The following is a 23,036-nucleotide window of genomic DNA, read 5'->3' as shown; positions in this document are numbered from 1 at the left end:
CGAGTTATAAACGTCCAAACAGCAGCTATAAATGGAGATATGGCATTTTCAAATCCTAGCAGTGTTTTCATGTGACTGACTTGCCTTCAAGAACCAGTTTAGGTAAAGTTATGCTGAAAGTAGTTTCCTGTATAGAAGTAGTCTCAGTAGAAATACAGAGAAAAAACCATTAAAAAAAAAAAAAAGAAACTTTGACATGTTCTCTGTCTGTATACAAAGATTTATGTTTGCACGTTTGCATTTCCTGATTCCCTCACTTTGCAAATTCTGAATACATCATCCACTAAGTAAATGTTATTTGTACATTCAACAATAATTAATCAATATAACATAAACACACCAGTCAGATTTTCATGTTTTTGACACTGCGTTTTTAGGAGACCTGGGATGCCAATGTTACCTCTAAAGCACTTCTGTTGCTTCTGTTGTTTAAGTAGCTGTAGGCTATAAATAAAATGAACATGGCAGTCAACACAAACCGACATAGTTTTTTCTTCACTTCCAAAAACATAATTTATGTAACACAATTCAGTGGGCTACATACTGAAATTAGAAACAAAGTATCAATCCTATTGTGCTAGTATCGATCAGAGACTACTACAAATGCTATAGTACTTTTGCCACTAAAAATGAGTAGAAGTACAGGCTCATGGCATGGATTGGCAAAAGTAAATTTTGTGTTTTCATTCCAGAGTAAGACACTTTCTAATATGATAGTGGTAAAATCAGTTTGTTTGTCGTTGTTTTTTAAGCTGTTGGTCATGCTTTCTTCATCATTCCCTCTTTTGCCATCAGCGTGCAGCCCTGGCACCTTCAAGTCCAAACAGGGGGACAGTTTGTGCTTGCCCTGCCCAGCCAACAGCCGTGCCAGCTCGGGAGCAGCCAGTGTTTGCTCCTGTCGAAACGGTTATTACCGCGCAGACACAGATTCTCCCGACTCCCCCTGCACTAGTAAGTAATGCTTCCTTCAGCCATCTGTGTAACTCGGTATGTTTTAATGCCGACAACCTTACATCCAGTCTATTTTTCCCATCAGAACTGGGCCAAATGTGTTGTAATCATAAAGTTAAAGTTATTGTGTATTAAACGTCTTTGGATATTTCCATCAACTGCTGATAAAAGCTCCTAGCACAATGCTCCCGCCACACCACACAGACAGCAAACAAGTCTGCTTGCTTTCCCAGCGTTATCCACAACTTTATCATCCAACCCCTCCCCTTCCCACCAACCTGCGCTCACAACGTCTCTGCCCCACTACGGCCAAAAAGTGAAACCCACTTGTTTTTTGTGAGCTTTATCATTTTATTTTTTACTGTTGGCTCTATTAAAAGCAAACCGACACCGAGGGGTGAATTTATTCAGAAGTGAAGAAAGAAGATCCTTTTTTCTGTTGCTGGGGTGTGGGGCTGATTCTCCCACAGTGCAGCGAGAGATAAGGCTCCGGTAATTGGATAAGAATTGCCAAGACTCTGCCAATAGTTTGTCTTGCTCGTTGCCCCCAAGCACTCTGTACACACAGACACACACAGACACACAGTGGAAATAAGCATGCAATTCAAATTTGAACTCCTGTCCTCTTTTTCTTTTTTTAAATGAAGAACTGCTGGAACAGTCTCTTGTTACAGTGAAAGAAAAGAAAATGGTCTAGTTAATGCATAAGAAATGTACTAATACCGCAGCGCAGTTATGGAATAATGAATGCACGTGTGTGTAATGATATATAAACTGTGCTTTCCAGTATGAATCTTTTGTCTATTGTCCCGATGTCTCTGTGCTGTCACCAGGACAAATTTCTTTACACCCATTGTGCACGGAGATTGAATGCATTCTCATTGCGACCTATTTTCCTCATCCCATCCTTCCTTTTGCAGCCGTTCCGTCTGCCCCACGCAGCGTCATCTCCAGCGTCAACGAAACCTCGCTCGTGCTGGAGTGGAGCGAGCCTCGTGACCTGGGCGGCCGCGACGATGTCCTCTACAACGTCATCTGTAAGAAGTGCCTCCCCGACCGGGGAATGTGTTCGCGCTGCGACGACAACGTGGACATCTCGCCGCGCCACCTGGGATTGACCCAGCGGCGCGTGGCGGTCCGGAACCTGCAAGCCCACACGCAGTACAGCTTCGAGATCCAGGCGGTCAACGGCGTTTCCAACAAGAGCCCCTATACGCCCCAGTTCTCCGCCGTGAACATCACCACAAATCAGGCCGGTAGGTGCAGCTTCAGCACTGTGGCTACCTGGCAAAGATCAGCATTGATGTTTCGGGCGATGCCAACTTTCAAAGGCTGGGAAAAGACACAAAAGGATGTCAGAGAATACGCTCTGCGCCTAAAAAGCAGAGATCAATTTCTTGTATGTATGTAGGAGTGTGCTACATATTTTTCCTTTGAACAGGGATTGAGAAGGAAGACGTTCTTCTGAATGAGCTTAGAGAGGGACCTTTTTTTCACACGCCCACAGCATGGTCTGTGCTAACACCACTGCAAATAGCAATAGCGAGGCAGTGTATATTCAAAGCGTGGAACCTTTAGTATTCTGGCTGCCCACTGGTTCCAACCCACCGATCCTTCAGCTCTCAGCAAAAACAGTAACTAGGCCAATGTAGCAATCAGAGCTGAGATGATTTTTTTTAAACCCATCTGTTATATATAGATATAGAGTAATAGAACCCGCTATTGATAAGCCAAGTGATGAAAATAAATCAATAAATGGAGGGAGACTGTAGACCAGGGATGTCAGAATAACTTTATATCGTGCATTGGACCTGTAAAACTCCACCTGTCAGTGACAAAGGATAAGTATCCTAAGATACCTTAATATAAGAAAAAGAAGTGCAGTTTCAACAGTATGTCTCAGTTTGTCCACATGATAAAGAAATGCTGCTGTAGTAAATGAAAGAAAGCTTTCAGCATTATTCTTTGGGCTAAAATTATAAGAAATACATGTTTTAAATTACAGAAAACAATTTGAAAGGTTTAGAAAGTTTCCATTAATTCACATTTTTTGTGGACATACTGTAAAAAACAGAAACTCTTGTTTTTTTAAAATGGTTTGTCTATTACTTAACTACTTTGGTGCAATATGAACGGTCTTTATCAGAAGGAAAAACTCCAAATGCATTTAAAGTCCAGAATGTACGCCCTCCAGATTGGAGTCTTTGGCCATCAAGCCTTATGTTTGACACTACAGCCGGGGGACTATTATGATCATTTTTTCAGTTACCTAGGAAATCTCACTATTCTCACTGATGTACTTTTACTCACCCCAGTTTTTCTTTTTACTTGTAAATTGAGCTCTTTGCTGCTGTGTTAAGTTTGCTCTTTCGGCTAGCCTAGTAAACACCAAGGATTATTCCTTGGCTCCTCCTCCCCCATCCTTTTTCCTTCTCTCCATGGCCTTGTCCTCCTCACCTTTGACCTTGTGTGCCTACTCCTAAAAGATTCTTTAGGAATGCCTTCTTTTTGTGGGTCTGGAACCCAAAGGCCCCACCAGCCCCACATGAGGGCCTCATTGTTTCACGGGGAGGTTTGGCGCTGGGCTGACGGGGACAAGTGTCCACCCTTGGGTGTTTGGGGTCAGGTGGGTGCGGAGGGAGCAGTGAAGAGAAAGAACAGGGCAAGAGAGCATCATCTGTGATCAGATTATCCATTTGTGTAGTCCCAAGACCATCCCTGCATGTGCAGTCACCTTTTAAGAATCAAAATAAATACTGGGTTGGTGATAAGCCCCTGGGGCCACCTCCATGGTTACTCCCAACGTCTCCTCCTGGAGGAGGGCCCCTAATCCCTTGGCTAGAGTAACCAGGGGATCTGCCTAGGAAGCATTGTCTTCTGGGGGAATAAGAGAGACAAGGAGAAATGGAATAGATGGGACTTACAAGGAAGGGGAAAACTCAGGAAAGGGGAGGTGCAGACACCAGAAAGAAAGACGGAGCAACAGAAGGTTGTCTGGTCTCCAAGACAAGCAACGAGGTTAGAAAGGAAATGGAACGGGGACGATGAAAGAATGTGAAAATGGGACGTAAAAGTTTTTAACAAAGCCAGCGAAAATTGGTGTGTGGTATGGGGGAACGAGAAACACTGATCCAGGGATTTTCCTAAAGTGAGTGCGGTACAGTATAGAATAATATTATTGTGCAACACTTGACTTCCTTCACTTCACTTTCCTTATTGACCAAAAGTGATTATCAGCACATCTGTCTTGGTTAGACAGGACATCTTGTGAATAAGTCATAAAACTGTGGAGGAAGGGGGAGAGGATGGAGGGCTGCAGCAGTGAAAGACAAGCAGAAGAGTTGAAAAGTCCACTGAAAAAGCAGGAAGTGTATTATTTATATTCAAGTAAAGGTAATAGTGGAGATAGAGAGTGGAAGGTATGAAGTAAAGTTAAAAGGGTAGACCGAGTGGAGGAGGGGGTAAAGGAAAGAGCGGCATGGGCGCACTGTTAATGCGGCACGTGTAAACTAAGCATGGGAAACTCCAGTGATTACATGTTTCATAAAATAATTAGATTGTATGGTGCGTGCACATTTTTGTATTTGTATATTATATTCATGCACAGCACTCGAAGAACAAGATCTTTTTCTACAGCTGAGAAAAAACAGGAAAGCACAGCTCCTCTCAAACATTTCAACCAGATTGTGGAGTAACAGCTCAGCAGCAGTGAAGTGCACAGACACATACGTGCAAAACTCTGCATGTGCGGCTGTTCCTTCGCTCGCCTGCCGTTAATATATGACAGAGGGAACTGCGTGGACCTTATCCATCAGTTTCTAAAGTTTGATTCTCTTGCTACAGGAGAATTAGACATAACCTCTCCTTCCCCTAGGACTCTGGGAGGGAGAATTCGAGCATTAGTCGGGAATGGCTCTGCATACTAACTAGTGGCCAAAGCTTTTCACAAAGCTCACAGCTAAGACTTTGTATTTGGGCTTCTGTGGACAGACAAAGGGCACAGAACTTCAAAAGACATAACACGAAAAACAATAAATAAAGCGGATTTCCCTTTATTTATTTCTCCCCCTGTGAAGCTCCCTCTGCAGTGCCCACAGTTCACCTGATGGCGGCCACAGCGAGCACCATGAGCCTGTCCTGGCTGCCTCCAGAGAAACCCAACGGAATCATTCTGGATTATGAGATTAAGTACCATGAGAAGGTAAGCGCCGATGTTAGAGAACGCCTGTAATTCAATCCAATTTCAGTGACTCGCATGGTTTCTGTATCATCTGTGTTTCTGTAAATGTGGTAAACAATGGCTCTGCTGATAAACACATGTTGGCCGTGAGGCTTCCTTTTCTTCTTATTCCACTCTTTCCATCTCTTTCTATCCTTCCAATCCCTTCCCTGTTGTACTCTTCCCTTTTCTTCTTTTCCCTCCCATCCTCTGTCAATCCATGCCCTAAAAAGTTTCTAAAACCCCAGAAAGTTTAGAGTTTTCCTCAGGGAAAGAGCGCAGTCACTCACTATATGCTGTCTTCTGCTGTCAGATTAACATACCAGCTATGATATGGCTCTCCTTTTCTCTCTCTCTCTCTCTTGGTCTTGTCTTTTTTATATATTTTTGTCAGCCTACATCAAAACTTTTAGAGAAGGAACAACGAGGAGCAGGGGTGCGTTGTTTAATCCCTGTATTTGTATGTGCAGGATCAGGGTGAGGCCATTGCCCATACCATGACTGCCCAACGGAGCAACGCCCGCATTGAAGGTCTTAAGGCTGGCACGCCTTACGTGGTGCAGGTCCGCGCTCGAACAGTCGCTGGTTACGGTCGCTACAGCAGCCCAGCCGACTTCAGCACCAACCTCCAAAGTACGTTACACCCCGCCTGCGTTACTACCCGGGGATGTACTGGGATATGTCTGTACAAATAGTGCAATGCAAAGCTTATAGATGTGTTGGATTTTTTCAAGAGTTTATAGTGTAAGAAGCCATACCCGTCCTCTACTTTATAAAGGATGTGCAGATTCTTCTGCATACCGATTAATAAACCTTGTACTGCTGTACTGAGCTGGATTGCAGCTAGTTTGGTCGATGCTTGCGGCAACTGACTAACTAACTGATCACCTTCTCTCTTTAATCTTGTAAAGCTGACCCCCCAAAGTCGCTGCAGGAGCAGCTGCCGCTCATCGTTGGATCAGCCACCGCCACCTTAGTCTTCATCATTGCAGTTGTGGTCATCGCTATTGTCTGCCTGAGGTGAGAATCCCGCTACTAAAACAGCAAGGCTTACAGAAGCATCGGTGCCAAATGGTTGTTTTTCCCGTCAATTTGAAAAAAACAAAACACCGAGATAGCTTCAAATGTCAGCTTTGTTTGCTTGTCCTCCAAACTGCCCTGGAACAGTCTCAGCGGATTGCTTTGCCACCTGTGAGCCCGCTGAATGCCAGATTAGCCTTCTGAATCTGTGAATAGTAAACAGCTTTGGCCAAAATGCTACTTTGCTCAGTGGAAACAGCATGGCGGAGCAGCTGTTGGGCCTGATAGGCCTGCCCTCACGGCCCAGCACTCAGAATCAACTGTGCGTTTGCCCGACCACAAAGAACCCAGATGCGCCCCTGTCTGCTGAGCCCAATTGACTGGGAAGCTGCACGCGGCTGCTCTTACCTTTCAGAAAGTCTGACACTACATCAGCTGTGTCTAACCGCACTCGTTTATCCTTTATACCATTCATTTGTCAAGCAGAAAATGCCGTGCGACGGTGTCTGTATGTGCGAGAGGCTGGCACCCACTGCTGACTGGTGCCCACTCGGGTTCTCTCTGCAAGCCAGTTCAGGCAGCTGCTGACAAGTGTGGGCATCAGTCATGCTAGACTGAATAATAATCTCCCTGGATCCCCCTCCTTTTCTTTCTCCCCTCCTGCCTCTTCGCTCTCCCTAATTTTCACACCGCTACATTGTGTGTCTCTCTCTCAGGGTCTTGGCTTAGCCACTGCTCTGACTGCTACAGAAGAAGGGAAAAAAATAGAAACGATACAAAACACACAGCTTCGGCATATACCAGAAGAAAATTAGAATTTAAAATAAAATGCAAATTACCATCGGGTATTTTTTGCCCCGGTTACTGGTTAGACAACAAAGGAAGCGCATTAACATGTGATTTCAACAGCCCAGCTCCGTATCCGAGCCCACACCCCATCCCCGCTGGGTGCGAAAGGGACAGATGCATGGAGGTGAAGCTGGAGGAAGTGAGTGGCTATAAGAGGACGAGAGTAAATAAATTCATTAAAAACAGAAAAGGGAGACTGACAACCAGAGAGCAAGATCCATGAGGAGAAAAATACAAGTGAGATTGAATTGAAATGTGCAGTGTGATGTCTGCGGGGCGAGGAAAGCGAGACAGCTGAGCTTGCTGTTTGAGTCCGCTTTTGTCTCGGCTGCTCATTTTTGGAGGGGTTGAGGGGGGGGGGTACCGAGAGTGAATGGCTTTCACTTGCCGCTTCAGACAATAGTATGATATCCTTTTGTTTACACTTGCGCTACAGTCCCCGAGTATGAATCATTTTTACCACCAAGCATTGATACAATCTTTATCAGCGTATCCCTTGCTTCCAGCGCACAAAAAGACGACACATATTTACCACGCCACATCACAGTGCGACTGCATCTCACGCTACAACTAGGCGTTATTAGGGATCTGTTTTCTCCCCGTGCCTTTGTTCCTCAGCAGTGTTTGTGCCCCACTGTGCGGGGACCACGTGACTCACTTTGTGTTTTCATCTTTCTCAACAGAAAGCAGAGAAACGGTTCAGAGTCAGAGTACACAGAGAAACTGCAGCAGTACAGTAAGTCTCTCCGCTAAGCTCGCTCACCTGTTCCAAACGGCAGCACGTCTGCGCGTCTCGCTGTCGCCAGAAGCGATCAGACAGATATCACATTGAATATTTATCGCTTGGCAACGGAGATTCACTTTCCTGTTCTTGCCACTGAATCCCCAATAGTAACGCCGGGAATGAAGGTCTACATTGACCCCTTCACCTACGAGGACCCCAATGAGGCAGTGCGCGAGTTTGCCAAGGAGATCGATGTGTCCTGCGTGAAGATCGAGGAGGTCATTGGCGCAGGTAACCCACCAAAGCTCCTGAGCTACAGGGGGAAGACTGCTAGTCACCTCCAGGCCATACCATTAGAGGACTTCACACCAAGCGGTACTTTCACTCAATTCATCGCTAGCCCTCTTCTTGCTCGCCTCCCTACCGCACACCGTCACCTCTTAGGAACGTTTTTGTGTTTTTTTTAGCCTTCCAGATGTCCAGCACTGTGTTAGTGTGACTCACAGTTGTAGCATCCCCAACGTTTACCACGCCGTGTGCGTTTAGACTAGTTTTAATACCCATTGTATGGTAGATTATTATTTCACCCATGTCCTAAAAGGCAAAAATTACCCCAATCCTGCACAAGAGTTATTGATAACTTTTTGTAAAAGCACAACCCCATACAGACAGGATTTATTTCTCTAGGGGAGATTTTAATCCCATCTGATTGCACGTATGTGAGAGTCTTCTTTTACCTTTTCCAGTATACAGGCTACAAACCTGTTTTTTTGCACACTTATTGAACTTTTGTGTGCACAGACAAACACTGAGCGTTAAGGTTTTGAGTTTCAGCAGCTGCCATCATTGAAATAATGCAGGATGTTGTAATTCTAGTGGTAATTATATCTGGCTACTGGCAGGAATGCTGTAGGATACCTTATCTACCTCTTAAAGTTTTCTACTTCTTTCATACCTCATTGCACTACTCTGCACTTCAAAACTGATGCAAAGGAAATTGAAATTTTAAAAGAAGGAAGACTGAAGGCGATGTGAAAATGTGCTGTAGTTGCTGTAGCTCACAAACTTGTGTATGTTGTGAAATATCGAGAGATTTACTGGCCAGCGATTGCCTTAATGAGCACTGTGTGAACCTGCGAGGGCTTGATTGTAATGGATATGTACTTTAGAGGACTTAAAGTCCAGCTCTTTGGCTCTGTGTCTGGTTTTGTGTGTGTAAGCTCGGGGAATTCCTGTCTCTAAGAGCCATGGCTAATATTTATCTGTTGTACTTTTCTAGAGGTTTAAATCTGTCTGGTTGGGGTGTAAAATATATTGAATTGCTCCGAGTCCAGGATTGGCTGCCTGTAACCCTGCCCACTTTTTTATATCCGGAGAACCTCTTAATTAAAAAGAGGATTTTTACTGGATCGTTATGTTTGACCTTTTTTTCCCCTGGTACTCACACCCTATCCACTATGTGGTTGTAACCCCCTTGTTTTAGAAACCCTCCCTCACATGATGTTGTAGACAGTGAAATATTTTATGTCTTTGATATATTTGACAGTTATATCTCTGCCTAAAAGCTACAGGACTGTGCCATGTGAGGTTCAGATATTTTAGCATATGTCTCTGAGCCAAAAAAGGAAGACGTTGTGATGGCAGAGATGGGAATCGCTTGCCACTGCTTCTGCTACTACCATTACTACTACTACTACTACTACTACTACGACAGCTCTTCTACTGCTGAGGCAACTTCTTGAAACCCTCGCTCCCCAGCATTCGCCTTTAAAGTGACAAACCCTCAACCCCTGTCTTCCCTGTCCCCTTCCTCTCCTCTCCCCCTTCCTCAATCCATCCCTCCATGCCCCTCAACCCTTTGCCCCCCCCTTCCCCGACCTCCCCCACTTTGTTACCTTTGCACCTGTGTTGACACGCATCACTTTCATCACCTGATTTTTCTTGGCTTCTTGCACACGCTTGGTGTAGAGTTTAAACATAAAGCGTCCACAACCCCCAAGCTTCTGTCTCCACCCATCTCTTCCTCCTGTGCTCACTTCTCCGGCCCCTCTGAAGCTTAGCACCCCCCTTCCCCACCCCACAAACCCTTGACCCCCTTTCCCCCGTAATCACCCTAAGTCTAGCCTATAATGTCACCCAACTTCACCCTAAAAATGTTATGCTTTTTTCCCAGTCCTGTGTCATTTCTCATTGTGCCATCATGCCTTTCACTCACCATTTGTTTTTCTTTTAGTATGTAAGTTAACAGTATAAAGTCACTGTATGCCTCCCCTTATATCACAATCCCTTAAGACTGGCCTAGAGTCTTGGCTTCTCTTGCAGTCCCACCCTGCCCCCAGCTACCCTTCCCTGGCTCCTTGGTTCTAACCAGTTAACTGTCCCCTCTTCCCTCTTTCCCCCCACTCTCCTCCACTCTTCCGTCATGCCTCTCTTCCCTCCCTCTCTCTCTCTCTGTCTGTCTTTCCATCTCTCCTCTTTTGCTGTTTTTCTGGCTGTCTCACCTGGGCTCTCGCAGGAGAGTTCGGGGAGGTGTGTCGCGGTCGCCTAAAGCTGCCCGGGCGCCGGGAGATCATCGTAGCCATCAAGACTCTCAAGGTGGGCTACACCGACAGGCAGAGGCGAGACTTCCTATCTGAAGCGTCCATCATGGGCCAGTTCGACCACCCCAACATTATCCGCCTGGAAGGTGTGGTCACCAAAAGTCGTCCGGTGATGATTGTGACCGAGTTTATGGAGAACGGAGCACTGGACTCTTTTCTGAGGGTGAGAAAAAACGAATTAAAAAAACAAGCACACACCAGAATAGCCTTAAAATTAGTTACTCTGTAGAAAATGTGATTTTATGAGTGATGCAACACTACTGGGTAAATAAGCCCATCCAAAGCCGCTGGATTTTTGTTTGTAGTTATCTCGCTGTCTTTGCAACCTTAAAAGGCCTTCTTAAGTGCAGCTGCAGAGCTCACTATGGATATCTTACAAATCCTGTATTCTGGCAGTTGGTGACATTTACAGAGCTCAGTCTCCAATGAATCTCTGCCTCAAAGTCACATCATACACTGTCTGCCAGAGAAAAGAGGTGGGGGGGCTGATACAGAGATAATGGACAATGGAAGAATATAGAATGGACAGGTAGAAAAGAGAAATACATTACGACATGAGATGATGAGAGATTAAAGATATAGGTAAGAGGACATAAAAAAGTGTAGAAGACTGAATATAGAGAGCTAAAGCATGAAAGAAGAGGCCCACAGACTGTTTTCTCCTTTGAAAATGGATCCTTGATCTGCAATGCAGTTCATACGTGTCACTCTCTCCTCCTTTGCCAGCTCAATGATGGGCAGTTCACAGTGATCCAGCTGGTAGGCATGCTCCGTGGGATCGCAGCAGGCATGAAGTACCTGTCAGACATGAACTACGTGCACAGAGACTTGGCTGCCCGTAACATCTTGGTTAACAGTAATCTGGTGTGTAAGGTATCTGACTTCGGCCTGTCTCGTTTCCTTGAGGATGACCCCACAGATCCAACCTACACCAGCTCACTGGTGAGTTCGTGGATATGTTACACTTGACTGCTTTTTGTGTTTGTCTGTTTAAAAAGGTTACATATGCTGTTCCAACATCAACCCATTATTGTTGTTTTCTTTTAATCATCGTGTCCAATAAATGCCCGGTGTGTTCCCACAAGATCAGAGGTTTTTCTTGTCACTGTGGCACGGACAAGTGGACAAATTAAGAACAGTTAAGGGTATAGAAGTCTATATTAAAGGGTGTGGAATGATCCAGTTAATGACATTAATGAATACGTGAAATTTAAAGATCACAAGAGTACCTCCAAGGGCACGCAGGTGTTACAGTTTGTTTTAGATTCCCAGAAACGTTACAAAATCGGTTGCTGACAAATTGCTGGAGTCTCTAATATTCTTCAACTGGCAAAGCAGTTTGGGATTTATGTCTGAAAGGGTATACTGAGGATAATAGACGTATGAATATGAACGATGGTATAAAGACAGCTTTGTTTTTTTTCTTCTCAGCTCTGATTCGGCCCGATATGAAAGACGTTGACCATTTTTTACATCCGTGCATAGTAAAGCAAAGAAGGAGAAAAAGCACAGAACAATGTCAGGAGGTGTGCAGAAGGTCAATTCTCCTTATGGCAGGAAGCAGTTGTGTTCATTTTTGTGCTCTTTACTCCAAGAGACACTCCTAGTATGAGTCAGCAACTGTCTATCGGATACATAGTTGAATGAAAAGGATTAACAATGACACTGAAAAATGCACCGTGCTGCACATTTCATATCCTTAAAGTTTCACCTCTCTGCATGTGTCATTTGTCTGTAAACGTCTGACTAACCTCGTGTGAATGCGGTGTTTGGGTTCTACGGCATGCACCCATCTGTTGTGCATCAACGTTTCCCCTGGACAGTTTTTTTCTCACCCTCTCTTTCCCTCTTGTATGTGTGTGACTCTGTGTTTGCGCTCCATCTCTCCAGTATTTCATGCTCACCTACTCATTCGCATATCCACAGGGAGGGAAGATCCCCATTCGCTGGACCGCTCCGGAGGCAATCGCCTACAGGAAGTTCACCTCTGCCAGCGACGTCTGGAGCTACGGCATCGTCATGTGGGAAGTTATGTCGTATGGCGAGCGGCCGTACTGGGACATGAGCAATCAAGATGTAAGATCACAAGCTTATATATAAGAAACCACCTTCTTCTCCCATTTACGTGGAAGAGCCATTCTTTTTCTCCCCACACATCCGCCCACAGCTCCAACTTTTGCTTGCCCTTGTTTCTGTGAATAACCAAAGCCATTTTTTCCTTCTTTATCCCCGGTTTTTATAATTCCCACCATTCACTCTCTTCTGCCGTGCTGTTTTCCATCGACCGCCTCTCTCGCATCGTCCGCCCTCCCTCTGCGCTACACTCAGCGATTTGAAGTGATTGGGATTTCTCTGTCGTCCTTCCCCAGGTGATAAATGCCGTGGAGCAGGACTATCGACTGCCCCCACCCATGGACTGCCCGACGGCTCTGCACCAGCTCATGTTGGACTGCTGGGTGAAAGAAAGGAACCTACGACCTAAATTCACCCAGATCGTGGCCACGTTGGATAAGCTTATTCGCAATGCTGCCAGTCTCAAAGTAGTCACCAACAGCACGCAGTCCTCGGGGTAAGCCTCAATATAAAAAGCACATTGGTCACGTTAAAGTCAAAATTAGTATGAAGGCCATGTCAAGTGGAGCTTTGCAGTAAATGCTTGTTTATGCTGAGGAACGTGTTATTATAGAAGGGGACTTTAAACGCGATGGTGTTTTTCTAAATGCCCCTGAGGGCTCTTGTTAAGTGTAATGCTCTGTGTATTAATAATGCATAATTATGGTCATAGCATAAATGGATATTAGTAATGGCTACCTTTCCTGAGTCATATGGCGGATTAAGCTTGCTCGGCTTTTGCGATGTAATATAATAACAAGAACCTTCAGTCAGTTAAGTTCATTGATTTAAGGCACTCAGTCAGTGAAGAGAGTGCTGGTCAGGCAATTTCATTAGCACCAAGGGTGGAGAACTCTGCAAGTATTGCTAAGTTTAAATAGTGGATATGAATGTTCCTGAATCATCTGCAACAGGTTTCTTTTTTATTGTTCCGATATCATCTCATTCAACTCTTTAGTTTGCACAAGCTCAGGGTAAGCTGTTATACAAATCCAAATGACTATTGCTCGATTCGAGCCTTAAAGCAGCTTCATCGCCAGCTGGGAGCTCGACGTGTCACGTCTACATTTAGCTGAACTATCTTTCCGTCCAATTGGTTTCTTGGAAAGAATTTGGAGGAACGAGTTGGCGCAAAGCTGATGGGGCTGACCTACCTATCTGTGTCTGCATCGGGGTCTTTCTGTCTTGAGGGAGGGACAGAGACAATCCTGGGTTGTGCTCAAGGGGGAAACCAAGGTCTCGGTTGGCCACAGGAGCGACGCTCTTAGAAGATTAAGCTTGCGGTTAATTAGCCCGATTAAGGCGATGCAAAAAAGAGATGAGAGTGCCTTTTAATTAGCCACTAACGAGATTTTAAATGGGCCAGCAGAGAGGTGGCCTCCTGCCGATAGACCTAACAAGGGAGGAGTAAAAGATGTTACAGTCGTCCTGGTCGGCACTGAAGGGTGGCTGGAGGTTAGCTAACGCTGTCTGACATTAAAGACTTTGGCTGCGGGAGTTGCGCATGCCTGACCTGACTGAATATTTGCCCGCGCGAGCTTCGGTGATTTCTATCCTTTGCTGCAGCTGAATTGGTCAGAACAAGCAAAGAAAGAAAGATCTAACTTTTTAAAACAATGACTGCATAAAAGGCCAAACCACTGACTAATGCAGCAGCCATTTTTTTATGACATGAAGTTGGGCTCGTAGTGGTCTCACTAGCTAGCTCCAGCCTTCCTGCTGCGTTGTGCTTGTGGCTAACATGTGGCCAGCATAAGTCTGGACCCCTTTTGAAGCCAATTTTATGGGGGGACCAACAATACTGCATTAAGAGAAGCCAGAGTCGTGCGTTAACGACAGCCCGAGGGCTTGGATGCCCAAGCACAGGCCTTATTAAAAATCACTCCATCTACACCACTCAATGGAGCCTCTGTATCACTGTTATTAACTCCCCTCCTCCTCCTCCGCGTGCTTTCTCCTTCCCCTCTCGTTCTCTCTCCATTCCTTTTAATTGTTAATGAATCTAATGCCATCAAAAAGGATGACAGGGATCAACGGAGCAGAGAGGAGTGGAGACAGTGGTGCTCTTTCTTGTTTTTTCCCTTCACATCCCAGGACATTCTCTCCACCTCCGCCTCCTCCGTCGTTCATCTGCTGCGCTTCGCTCTGAGTTGTTGCGCCGTTTTATTAAAACTCCCAAGGTGGCCTCGCTATCTGCAGCGTTGATCAGCGCAGGAGGTTAGGTTCTTTTTTTTTTTCCCCTAAAAGCCCTTTTGGGGCTGTCAACAGGTGCGCAGCAACACGCAGAGCGCCCTCCGACACGTTTTCAAGACGTTTGAGGGAAGCGTTGCGCAACTAATCACATTCATGCGCTGTCAAACACACATGAACTATGAGTTTGTGAGTCATTTCTTCCAGAGTCCCCAACATTGCAAGTCGGCGCTAATGCGAAACCGCGCACACATGTGAGTGACATCTGTGTTTACATTTCAGTGTTTTTCCCTCTTTTCTTGAAAGCGATTTTTAAAAAATATTTCCACCTTTGCGGACTCGTGTTGCACACAGTGGATCATTTTATGCATTGGTAATTATGCACTGAAAGGCATATGGCTCCCAGCCCGTCGTTTAAGCTCGTGTTCTCGCAGAAATTTGATTTGAACTGACCTGCAAAACCGCAAAGACTCCAATCTTTCCAGATCAGATTTAAAGCACGTTTGTAGATGGTTTAATAGTGCGACTCAGTACAACCACACAGATTGAATTTCAAGTTGTTGTTGATCTTTTTTTCTTCCTCCTCTCATCAGTCCCCAAACAATACACCCGACATCTCTTTGCAACAAAAAGAACGAGAAGCAAAACACAAAGCTTTTCAGATATTTCCAGGTTTTCATTTCTTGAGGTTTTCATAAAGAAGGCACTTTTCTGCATTGTTATTAACATTATCACCATCACCGATGCTGCCGGGCAGATGCATTCCTGACTAAAACGAGCTCCACTTGGTTTCTTTAACACTTGTTGCAGGTTTAAGCTAGATTTGAAGCTCTGTGTGTGAATACACGTGACCTCCCCTCACCAGCTGCTGCGCCAACATCCACCACCCAAGCCTCCAGCCAGTCTCTCCACAGTCACAACTTGCTCCTCACCCACCCTGTACATTCCCTGGGTTCCCGCCCCTCCACTCGCCCCTGCACACAACTCGGTACAGAGGAGAGGAGAGGAGGAGGGGGGGAGAACAGAGGAGGAGAGAAATGGAGAGGTGGCGCTCAGCGGGGGGCGTTTGGGGGTGAGGTTGGCCGGTAGAGGCACACAGAGTGACGACCTTAACCCTCTCTCTCTCTCTGTTTCTCTTTCTCTCTCCTCCCTCCCTTCCCCCCTGTCCCCTAATGTAGGGTTTCTCAGCCCTTGCTTGACCGCTGTGTGCCAGACTATACCACTTTCACCACTGTGGGGGACTGGCTGGATGCCATCAAGATGAGCCGCTACCGTGACAACTTTGTCAACGCAGGATTTGCTTCCTTTGACCTGGTGGCCCAGATGACAGCAGAGTGAGTGGAGCTACTCAGGTCTACAACGCCTGAGCGGGACTGAGAGTCAAATTAAAAACACTTAAATATGATGATGAGATGCGGAAAACAGGTCTCTGAACCAACTCAGATATCACAGAATAAGAAAAAGAATACATTTATATTTGTTTTCCAGTAGGTATGCTCACATACTTTGATACATGCTGGACACTAGTTTAATAATTGAAGATGTCAGAGATGACAAAGTGATTATATTGGTTGATCACAAGTTGGTAGCTCAGAAACGGATACTTTGTCGCCCTTTTTAGAAGCAAACAAATCACCGTTACACGATTGGACAGCACCGCAGCCTACAATTTTTAAGCTCACTCTTGCGGCTGTTTTTACTGCAATTTGGTTCAGCTTTGATCATGTTTACAAACAGGAAATGATGCAATGGAAACCATGGAAATTGCAGGCCAGTGATGATTAAATAAATGAATTAGGATTATAATGATAAATAAATCATTCTCATTAGGTGCATAATAGGCAGTGGAGGTGGGAGTAATTTGTTTCAATTTGGCTAGGCTGACAGGTGTGGTGTACTGTGGCTCTCTGTTGCCCTTAATGGCCAGTAATTCCTCTAATGGTGCCCATTTATTATCATTTCATCCTCCGTCACTGTGCTGATGGGGTTGGCAAAATATGGGGGGTGGGGGAGAATTTGTTTGTGTGAAGTTGTGGCGACTCGAATGTGACGAGAGGACAGATGTGCGCCGCGGATTTGTGTACCTGCGATTATGTACATATCTGGTTAAGCTTTGTTTTTGAAGCAGAGACACTCATAAAGTGAGAAAACGTGTTGTCTGTAGGTTATATTAGATCAGAAGGGACAGGACGCGTACAGAGGCAGAGCACTCGTGGTCAGCTGGTCAGCTGACGGTCTGCTCTCTCCTCAGCTATTATCTGGAGAAGTCAAGCAAGTGTATGTATAGACATATTTCTACTAGTATGAAATTACTGACATTGAAATGATAGCATCACACAGCTGATGCAGATTTGAGAGGATATTTGAGAGCAGTGAACACATCATGTTCAAGAAACTAGTTTGAGATGACTTGAGGTTTGTGACATGATTACCTTATGCATGAAGTAGTCCATCCCACTGTGATCAGTCAGCTATACTCAGGCAGACTGTTGTGTTTAAATTATGCTCGAGGCCCAAAGCCTGACAAGAAAATATCCTTCGCACCATTACACCACAACCAGTCTGAATCATCGACACAAGGCCGGATGGATCCATGTTTTCATGTTGTTTTAAGTTCTGACCCTTCGAAATGTCGCAGCAGAAACTGACACTCATTACCCAGGCACCTGTTTTACTTAACCTCTGCGTACTGTAGCCCCTGTTTCCTGTTCTTACGGTTGACACCCAGTGTGGTCTTCTGTTTCAAGGCTCAACTTGTTGTGCGATTGGAGATGCTCTTCTGCATACTTTTGTTGTAACGAGTAGGTATTTGAGTAACTGATGCCTTCCCATCAGCTCGATGCACTCTGACATGCAGGAAGCATTTTTAACTCTCTTTTTTAAACCATCCTCTGTAAACCCTAAAGATGGCTGTACGGGGAAAATCTCAGCAGTTTCCAGCCCGTCTGACTTTGCCACGTTCAAAGTCACTTGACAACCGAGCTTTGCGATGGAGACGCTCTGTTTGAACTGCAGCAGGTTGACTCGACCGTATGCACACGTCTAAATGCATTGAGTTGCCGCCACGTGATTGGGTGGTTGAAAGGTGGAGCTACCTGCTGAAAGTAGCATGTAGTTATCCTGAGAAAGGCTGCTGTTGATGAAGAAAACCTTTTGCTTCCGTGTTCCCGTGTTTTTTTTCTCGCCAAGTGACAGACGGGTATAGACTCTGTGAAGTCTGCCACCTGCCAGACAGTAGCGAAGTTTGCACTTTGATCATTAACTGTCATTGCTGCTGCTCGACTCACATCCTCTTGCCCACCTGCTGGGTAACAAAGGTATCATGCATTAAGACTAACACTCAGATGAGTGCTCCCATTTTGTTACCTCACTCTCACAATCCATTTTATGGTCCATCGCCAAGGTGAGGCCTATGTTGCGTTCCCACCTGGTCGAGTATGTGCTCACTTGTGGCAAACGGTGAAATTTGCACTTCAGCTTCATGTGATGTTTTCCTCCTTTTATTTATTTTATTTTCCTTTATTTTGTTTTCACAACTGAGCCACCTGTTCTCATTTTTCCTTTTTTTTGTTTGTTTCCTTTTTGTTCTTCGCTCACAGGGACCTGCTGCGGATAGGGGTTACATTGGCTGGCCATCAGAAGAAAATTCTTGGTAGCATTCAGGACATGAGACTACAGATGAACCAAACACTTCCTGTCCAGGTGTGAGTGAGAAGACACGCAAACCGATGCAGTCGAAGGACAGCCAGACGGAAAAAGGGGGAGAAACTGTGCCAGAGATTGCCACTGGAAAACCCTAGCTGCCTGACCCATCTCTGCCAATTAGGAAACTGGCTTGCAGTGCCTCTGAATATTTTTTCTTTCTTTATTTCATTACCACTTACATTTCCTGTTTCTGCATTTTTTTGTTAGTTTTCTGTTTTTTCTCCCCCCCATCCAATCGGAGCTTGTGTGTTTTTGAAAGAGGAGAAATAGTAAACCCCCGTATATCCTTACGCGTGCCTCACCAGCTCTGGAGTGAGTTGATGTTTGCATGCATGTGCATTGTAGTGGAGTTGGCCTTAGTCCCGTCACTTAAATGTCACACTCTTATCCTCACACAAGAGCCCCTCCCCTTGATTCCTGTTCCCAGCTCTGCTGGATGATCCGTGTAGGAAAGAAGGAAGACCCTTGTATAAAAAAAAAAGAAGTGAAAACGTTTTTACATATAACGAAAATCAAAGCAAAAAAAAAAAAAAGTGTTTCAGACCACGGGAGAGCGAGAGGACAGTTTCCTTGTTTTGTTTTTTCCTTGCTAGAAGTTGTTTTATTGTGCACGTGTGTTGTTCTCCATCTTCATATTGAAGGTGTGTTATCTAAAAGGGCACTTGCTGGAAAAGGGTGGGGTGGTGGAGGAGGGCAATACGATGGGCTGCGGTCTAAAGGTCGAAGGAGTGACGGAGGTCAATAAAGGTCAAAGGGAGGCGGCCATATTTCTGGACACCCGTTTTGGTTGCTGGATCCTCGGTAGCTCAGAGACGACCTCTTCACTCTGACCTGAAGTGACTCAGGATAGTTTCCCAGTGTGGGAACACCTGCTCATCAACTGCATTTTACACCTGGTGTTTTGCTTTTCTACTTTCCTTTGTCTGCACCATATTTTCTGTTTGTCAGATTTTTTTTTTATTTTAATGTTTTTCTTTCTTGATCATATTTCGGGAGATTTGTGGTTTCAAAGCGACTGGTCAGACTGAAGCACCCCCGCTGGATACGCGGTGACGACTGGGGGAGGGAGACGAGGACTGTGGCAACAAAATAGAAAGACCCTTTTGGCCTTTTTGTGTGCATTTTTGTATGTGTGCGCGTGTGCATGTGGGTTTGTATGTGCGATCAAGTGCGACTGGATGTGCGGGTGTGGCGAGTTGCACACAAATATACTGTACAATACGGCTTCCGCTATTTGCCACCATGGAGAATTTACGCATGAACTGAACTGTGATAAGGAGCAAATATATCTGAAACACTTATGCTATATTCTGTGGACAACTGTTAAAAACATTCTTTTTTTTTATTGAATCCAAAAAAATGGACTTTGGACGTAAACATATATATATATGAAATTATATATATATATATATATATATGCATCATGCAGAAACTGAAGACAAACCATGATGGACACTTTAATTTCTACTTTCTATTGTGTGGGTTTTAGAAATAATCAGAAACCTTGTTTTAATTTCTTGGCGTCCTGCCCTATGTATTTATTTGTACCTCACCCACCAACCCACACGCCCCTCCCCAACACCCAGAAGGACTTTAGGCCGTTTGGGGACTTGGAACAATCAGAAGGAAGAGAAACTCCCAAGAGGATTCACCTGTTGAATTGATGATCATTAAAACAAGAGAAATTGCATAATAATTGGATATTGTATTTTTGTTGTTGTTCTAAACAGCCTGTACATGTTTTGTAACGAAAAATAAGATAAATAACAAGAGAAAAAAAATGGTGTTTTGACAAAACGGACGTGCTGTTGTGAAATGTTTGATTTCGAGCGAAGAAAAGGACAAAGGAAGAAGTGGGAAAGTCAGGAAGTAGGGTGGAAGAGTTGAACACCATTTGTCTGGGTTTCCTCTGAATGGTCAACTCACTCTAAGTGTGTTTAAGTTTTTGTGTGCCATTTAAACTTGATATTAAGCTTCCCTGAATCCATTCTCATTCGCAACATGAAGAGCGTTTGTGAAGCTGTACTTAATCGTCTTCCAGGCACATTATTTTCACTCCTGAAAGTCACTTAAATGCAGACCAACACATCTTACCAAGGACTGTTATTATTAGGGAGCAGGTCCAGAGGCATTGTTGTGTCAGACTAGTCATTTCCACCCCAAGAGGTGGAACTCCATCATGTGACCTGCACTTGCCTACAAAACGATACTCACGTGAGAGACATCAGAGGAGAACCCTGCTGGTCGCTGTTGGTTAAAATAATGCAGGTGGCCCATCAGGTCTCACATGCGGCTGACACAGACATCCAGGGCAAGATGACCCATCATTAGAGCTCTTCATTCCCTCTGTGGCCTGTAATCATCCTGTTTCAGCTCATGCCGCTAGTGCACGATTAGTACGGTGCAGGATCAACAGCCCAGACACGCAGTCAAAATCTGCAGCTCCTTTCATCGTAACCGAAAGCCACAATTCTGAGACTGCACCATCTGCACTCCTCACAGAGAGGTATTTGAGTTAGCTGAATAGGGATCCGCAAGGTGCATCACCGGTGTGACCTTCCAGAGGTGATCAGCACATTATGACAATATTATTCCGTAGATATGTAAGGACAGCATGATGTTAGTGACCGTGGAGCGTGCCAACCCCTCATAAGTTCTTTCAAACGAAGAGGACGTTATGCAAAGCACACAATGCGTTCCCACCTTTGCGTGTTCTCATTCCACATACGTGTGTTGTCACTACTGCTAGTACACTCTATTAAGGGCTTACTAACATGTAACAGTTGTAGGAGAAACTCAAATAGGAATTCTGCAGTTAAGTCAGACTTCACTGAGGTCGCCGAGGCATATTTGACATGATGGCTCACAACCAGGCGTGTCAGTCCCGGCGACAACCTTTGCTAACATGAGTAGAAACTGTTGGCAGGCTTTCATTTTTTTCCAGTATATTGTTTCCTCTTATGATGCAAAACACTGTTTTGTTGGAAAAGAGCGACAGACATTGAGATATGACAGAAGCAGAAATAATGGACTCATAGTCTCACGTTTTTTATTTGTCAAAGTTTCTTACCATACACTTCCTTCACTGGGCTCAGTCACTCAGCTTAACCCCGCTGTTGTCGACTTGGATGCGATGCCAAACGAGACACAGCTGACGGGCAAAAAAAAGCTAGAAAACAGGGAATAAAGGGGCTCAACGAAATCAGAAGGCAGACGTGCCTAATCATGAAAAATGACAGTTTTGGAGCTCGCATGAACTCTTGATGAGGTGCACATGGTGTTCCGGACCCTGGAGCTGGGTTCACCAAAGTTAACCGGCCATGAGTGATGAGCTCAGATGGCAGCGTTGCGCATATTTAAAAGATTAAACCGTCACCACATCGACGCAAACAATTAATCTTTAAGTGTATTTTTCACACATTTGGGAGAGTGTTTCGTATTTAACATCGCTGAGAGGAAATGGCTTTCTCTCCTGTGTTCTTTGTTCATTTATCAGACTTTATGATGCTGAAATTGAGATAAACTGGTACTTTTCGTCTGTGTGAGCATGTGTGTGCGTGTTTGTGTGTGAGACCATATGTTGGAAAAGTATTGCCGTTTTCATCATCAGAGATCGGGCTTTGTCCGCTATCTCCTTGTGTGCCACGTGGATTTAAACTATCCAGACATTCCTGCCTTTCTTTCCATTTTACATCATCCACCACAGCACATTCACCCACCCTCTCCCAACCCCGCCCTTCACTTATATATCTTTAGCTTTTTTTTTCTTCAGTTGTGTTTTAAATAAATATATACAGTACTGTCTTTTCTTCTGTCTTCTCTTCTCACTACGCATATGTCTTCTCGCCACTTTTAAAAACCCTCGTAAAAGTAAGCGACATGTTTCAGAGAGTACTGTACATGTTTAGTGAAACGGGGGTAGGAGGTGGGGGTGAATGAAGAACTGATAGACTCAATTGTTGATTCCTCTTTGAAAAGGATTGAGATGTATTTAATGATGCAGACATAAACAAGAAATTACTAAAAGGTGATGATGCATTCTTGTAGAAATATTTTTAAAAGACCCTTTTGCATTAAATTATTTAAGAAATGAAGCCTTTGTGTTGTGTTTTGAATTGATCATTTATGCCTGTGGACTTGGACGTGTATCGTGTTCTTATTTTATGCCATGCCAGTTCGTAATCACTCACATGTTTTGCAGTCAAATTATTGCCCGATACGAACATTTAATGTTACTGTGACAAACCCACGGCTTTAAAGTAATGACAATAGCATGTCTTCTTGGGTAAAGCAACATCAAAGCCTTCAGGACAGAAAAAAACATATTAATAAATAAAAATTACAAAAATAAAAGACAAATCAGGTTCAGCTAAACTCCAGGCCTCGAGTGCTGGTGTCCTGCAGGTTTTAGATGTGTCCTTGATCCTTGCAGATGATTCAAATGGCTAAATTTCCTCCTCAACATGTCATGAAGTTCTCCACAGGCCTGGGAATGAACTAATCATTTGATTCAGGTGTGCTGACCCAGGGTGATATCTAAAACCTGCAGGACACTAGCACTCGAGGCCTGGAGCTGCCTACCCCTGAGCTAAGATCCCACTCTGTGGGCAATTTAGAATAACCAGTTAACTTAACCCCACTAATTCCATGTTTTGGGACTGTGGGA

General features: G+C 44.6%; 1 protein-coding gene across 6 annotated transcripts in view; it reads left to right on the top strand.

Annotated features, from left to right (window-relative positions):
* The window catches only part of ephb3b (eph receptor B3b), a 59,952-nt gene extending 37,488 nt beyond the window's left edge, over window positions 1-22,464 (top strand). Inside the window, exons 4-16 of one of the 6 annotated variants that reach the window (XM_006791978.3) lie at window positions 796-951; window positions 1,872-2,207; window positions 5,028-5,152; window positions 5,641-5,803; window positions 6,082-6,190; window positions 7,723-7,775; window positions 7,920-8,054; window positions 10,279-10,526; window positions 11,090-11,305; window positions 12,290-12,439; window positions 12,733-12,932; window positions 15,844-15,999; window positions 18,265-22,464. In XM_006791978.3, the coding sequence (XP_006792041.1) occupies window positions 796-951; window positions 1,872-2,207; window positions 5,028-5,152; window positions 5,641-5,803; window positions 6,082-6,190; window positions 7,723-7,775; window positions 7,920-8,054; window positions 10,279-10,526; window positions 11,090-11,305; window positions 12,290-12,439; window positions 12,733-12,932; window positions 15,844-15,999; window positions 18,265-18,373 (2,156 nt within the window). In that variant the 3' untranslated portion in view covers window positions 18,374-22,464. Of the gene's footprint in view, window positions 1-795; window positions 952-1,871; window positions 2,208-5,027; window positions 5,153-5,640; window positions 5,804-6,081; window positions 6,191-7,722; window positions 7,776-7,919; window positions 8,139-10,278; window positions 10,527-11,089; window positions 11,306-12,253; window positions 12,440-12,732; window positions 12,933-15,843; window positions 16,000-18,264 lie in introns of all 6 variants that reach the window. The other 5 variants (XM_006791977.3, XM_087852769.1, XM_087852768.1 and 2 more) reach the window with 5 other exon arrangements.
* The last annotated feature ends 572 nt before the right edge of the window (window positions 22,465-23,036 follow it).

This window comes from Neolamprologus brichardi, chromosome 15 (genome assembly GCF_056152115.1).
Source record: "Neolamprologus brichardi isolate AB-2024 chromosome 15, ASM5615211v1, whole genome shotgun sequence".
Taxonomy (NCBI): Eukaryota; Metazoa; Chordata; class Actinopteri; order Cichliformes; family Cichlidae; genus Neolamprologus; species Neolamprologus brichardi.
The sequence above is the reverse complement of the archived record's forward strand: the minus strand, read 5'-3'. Positions and strand labels throughout refer to the sequence as shown.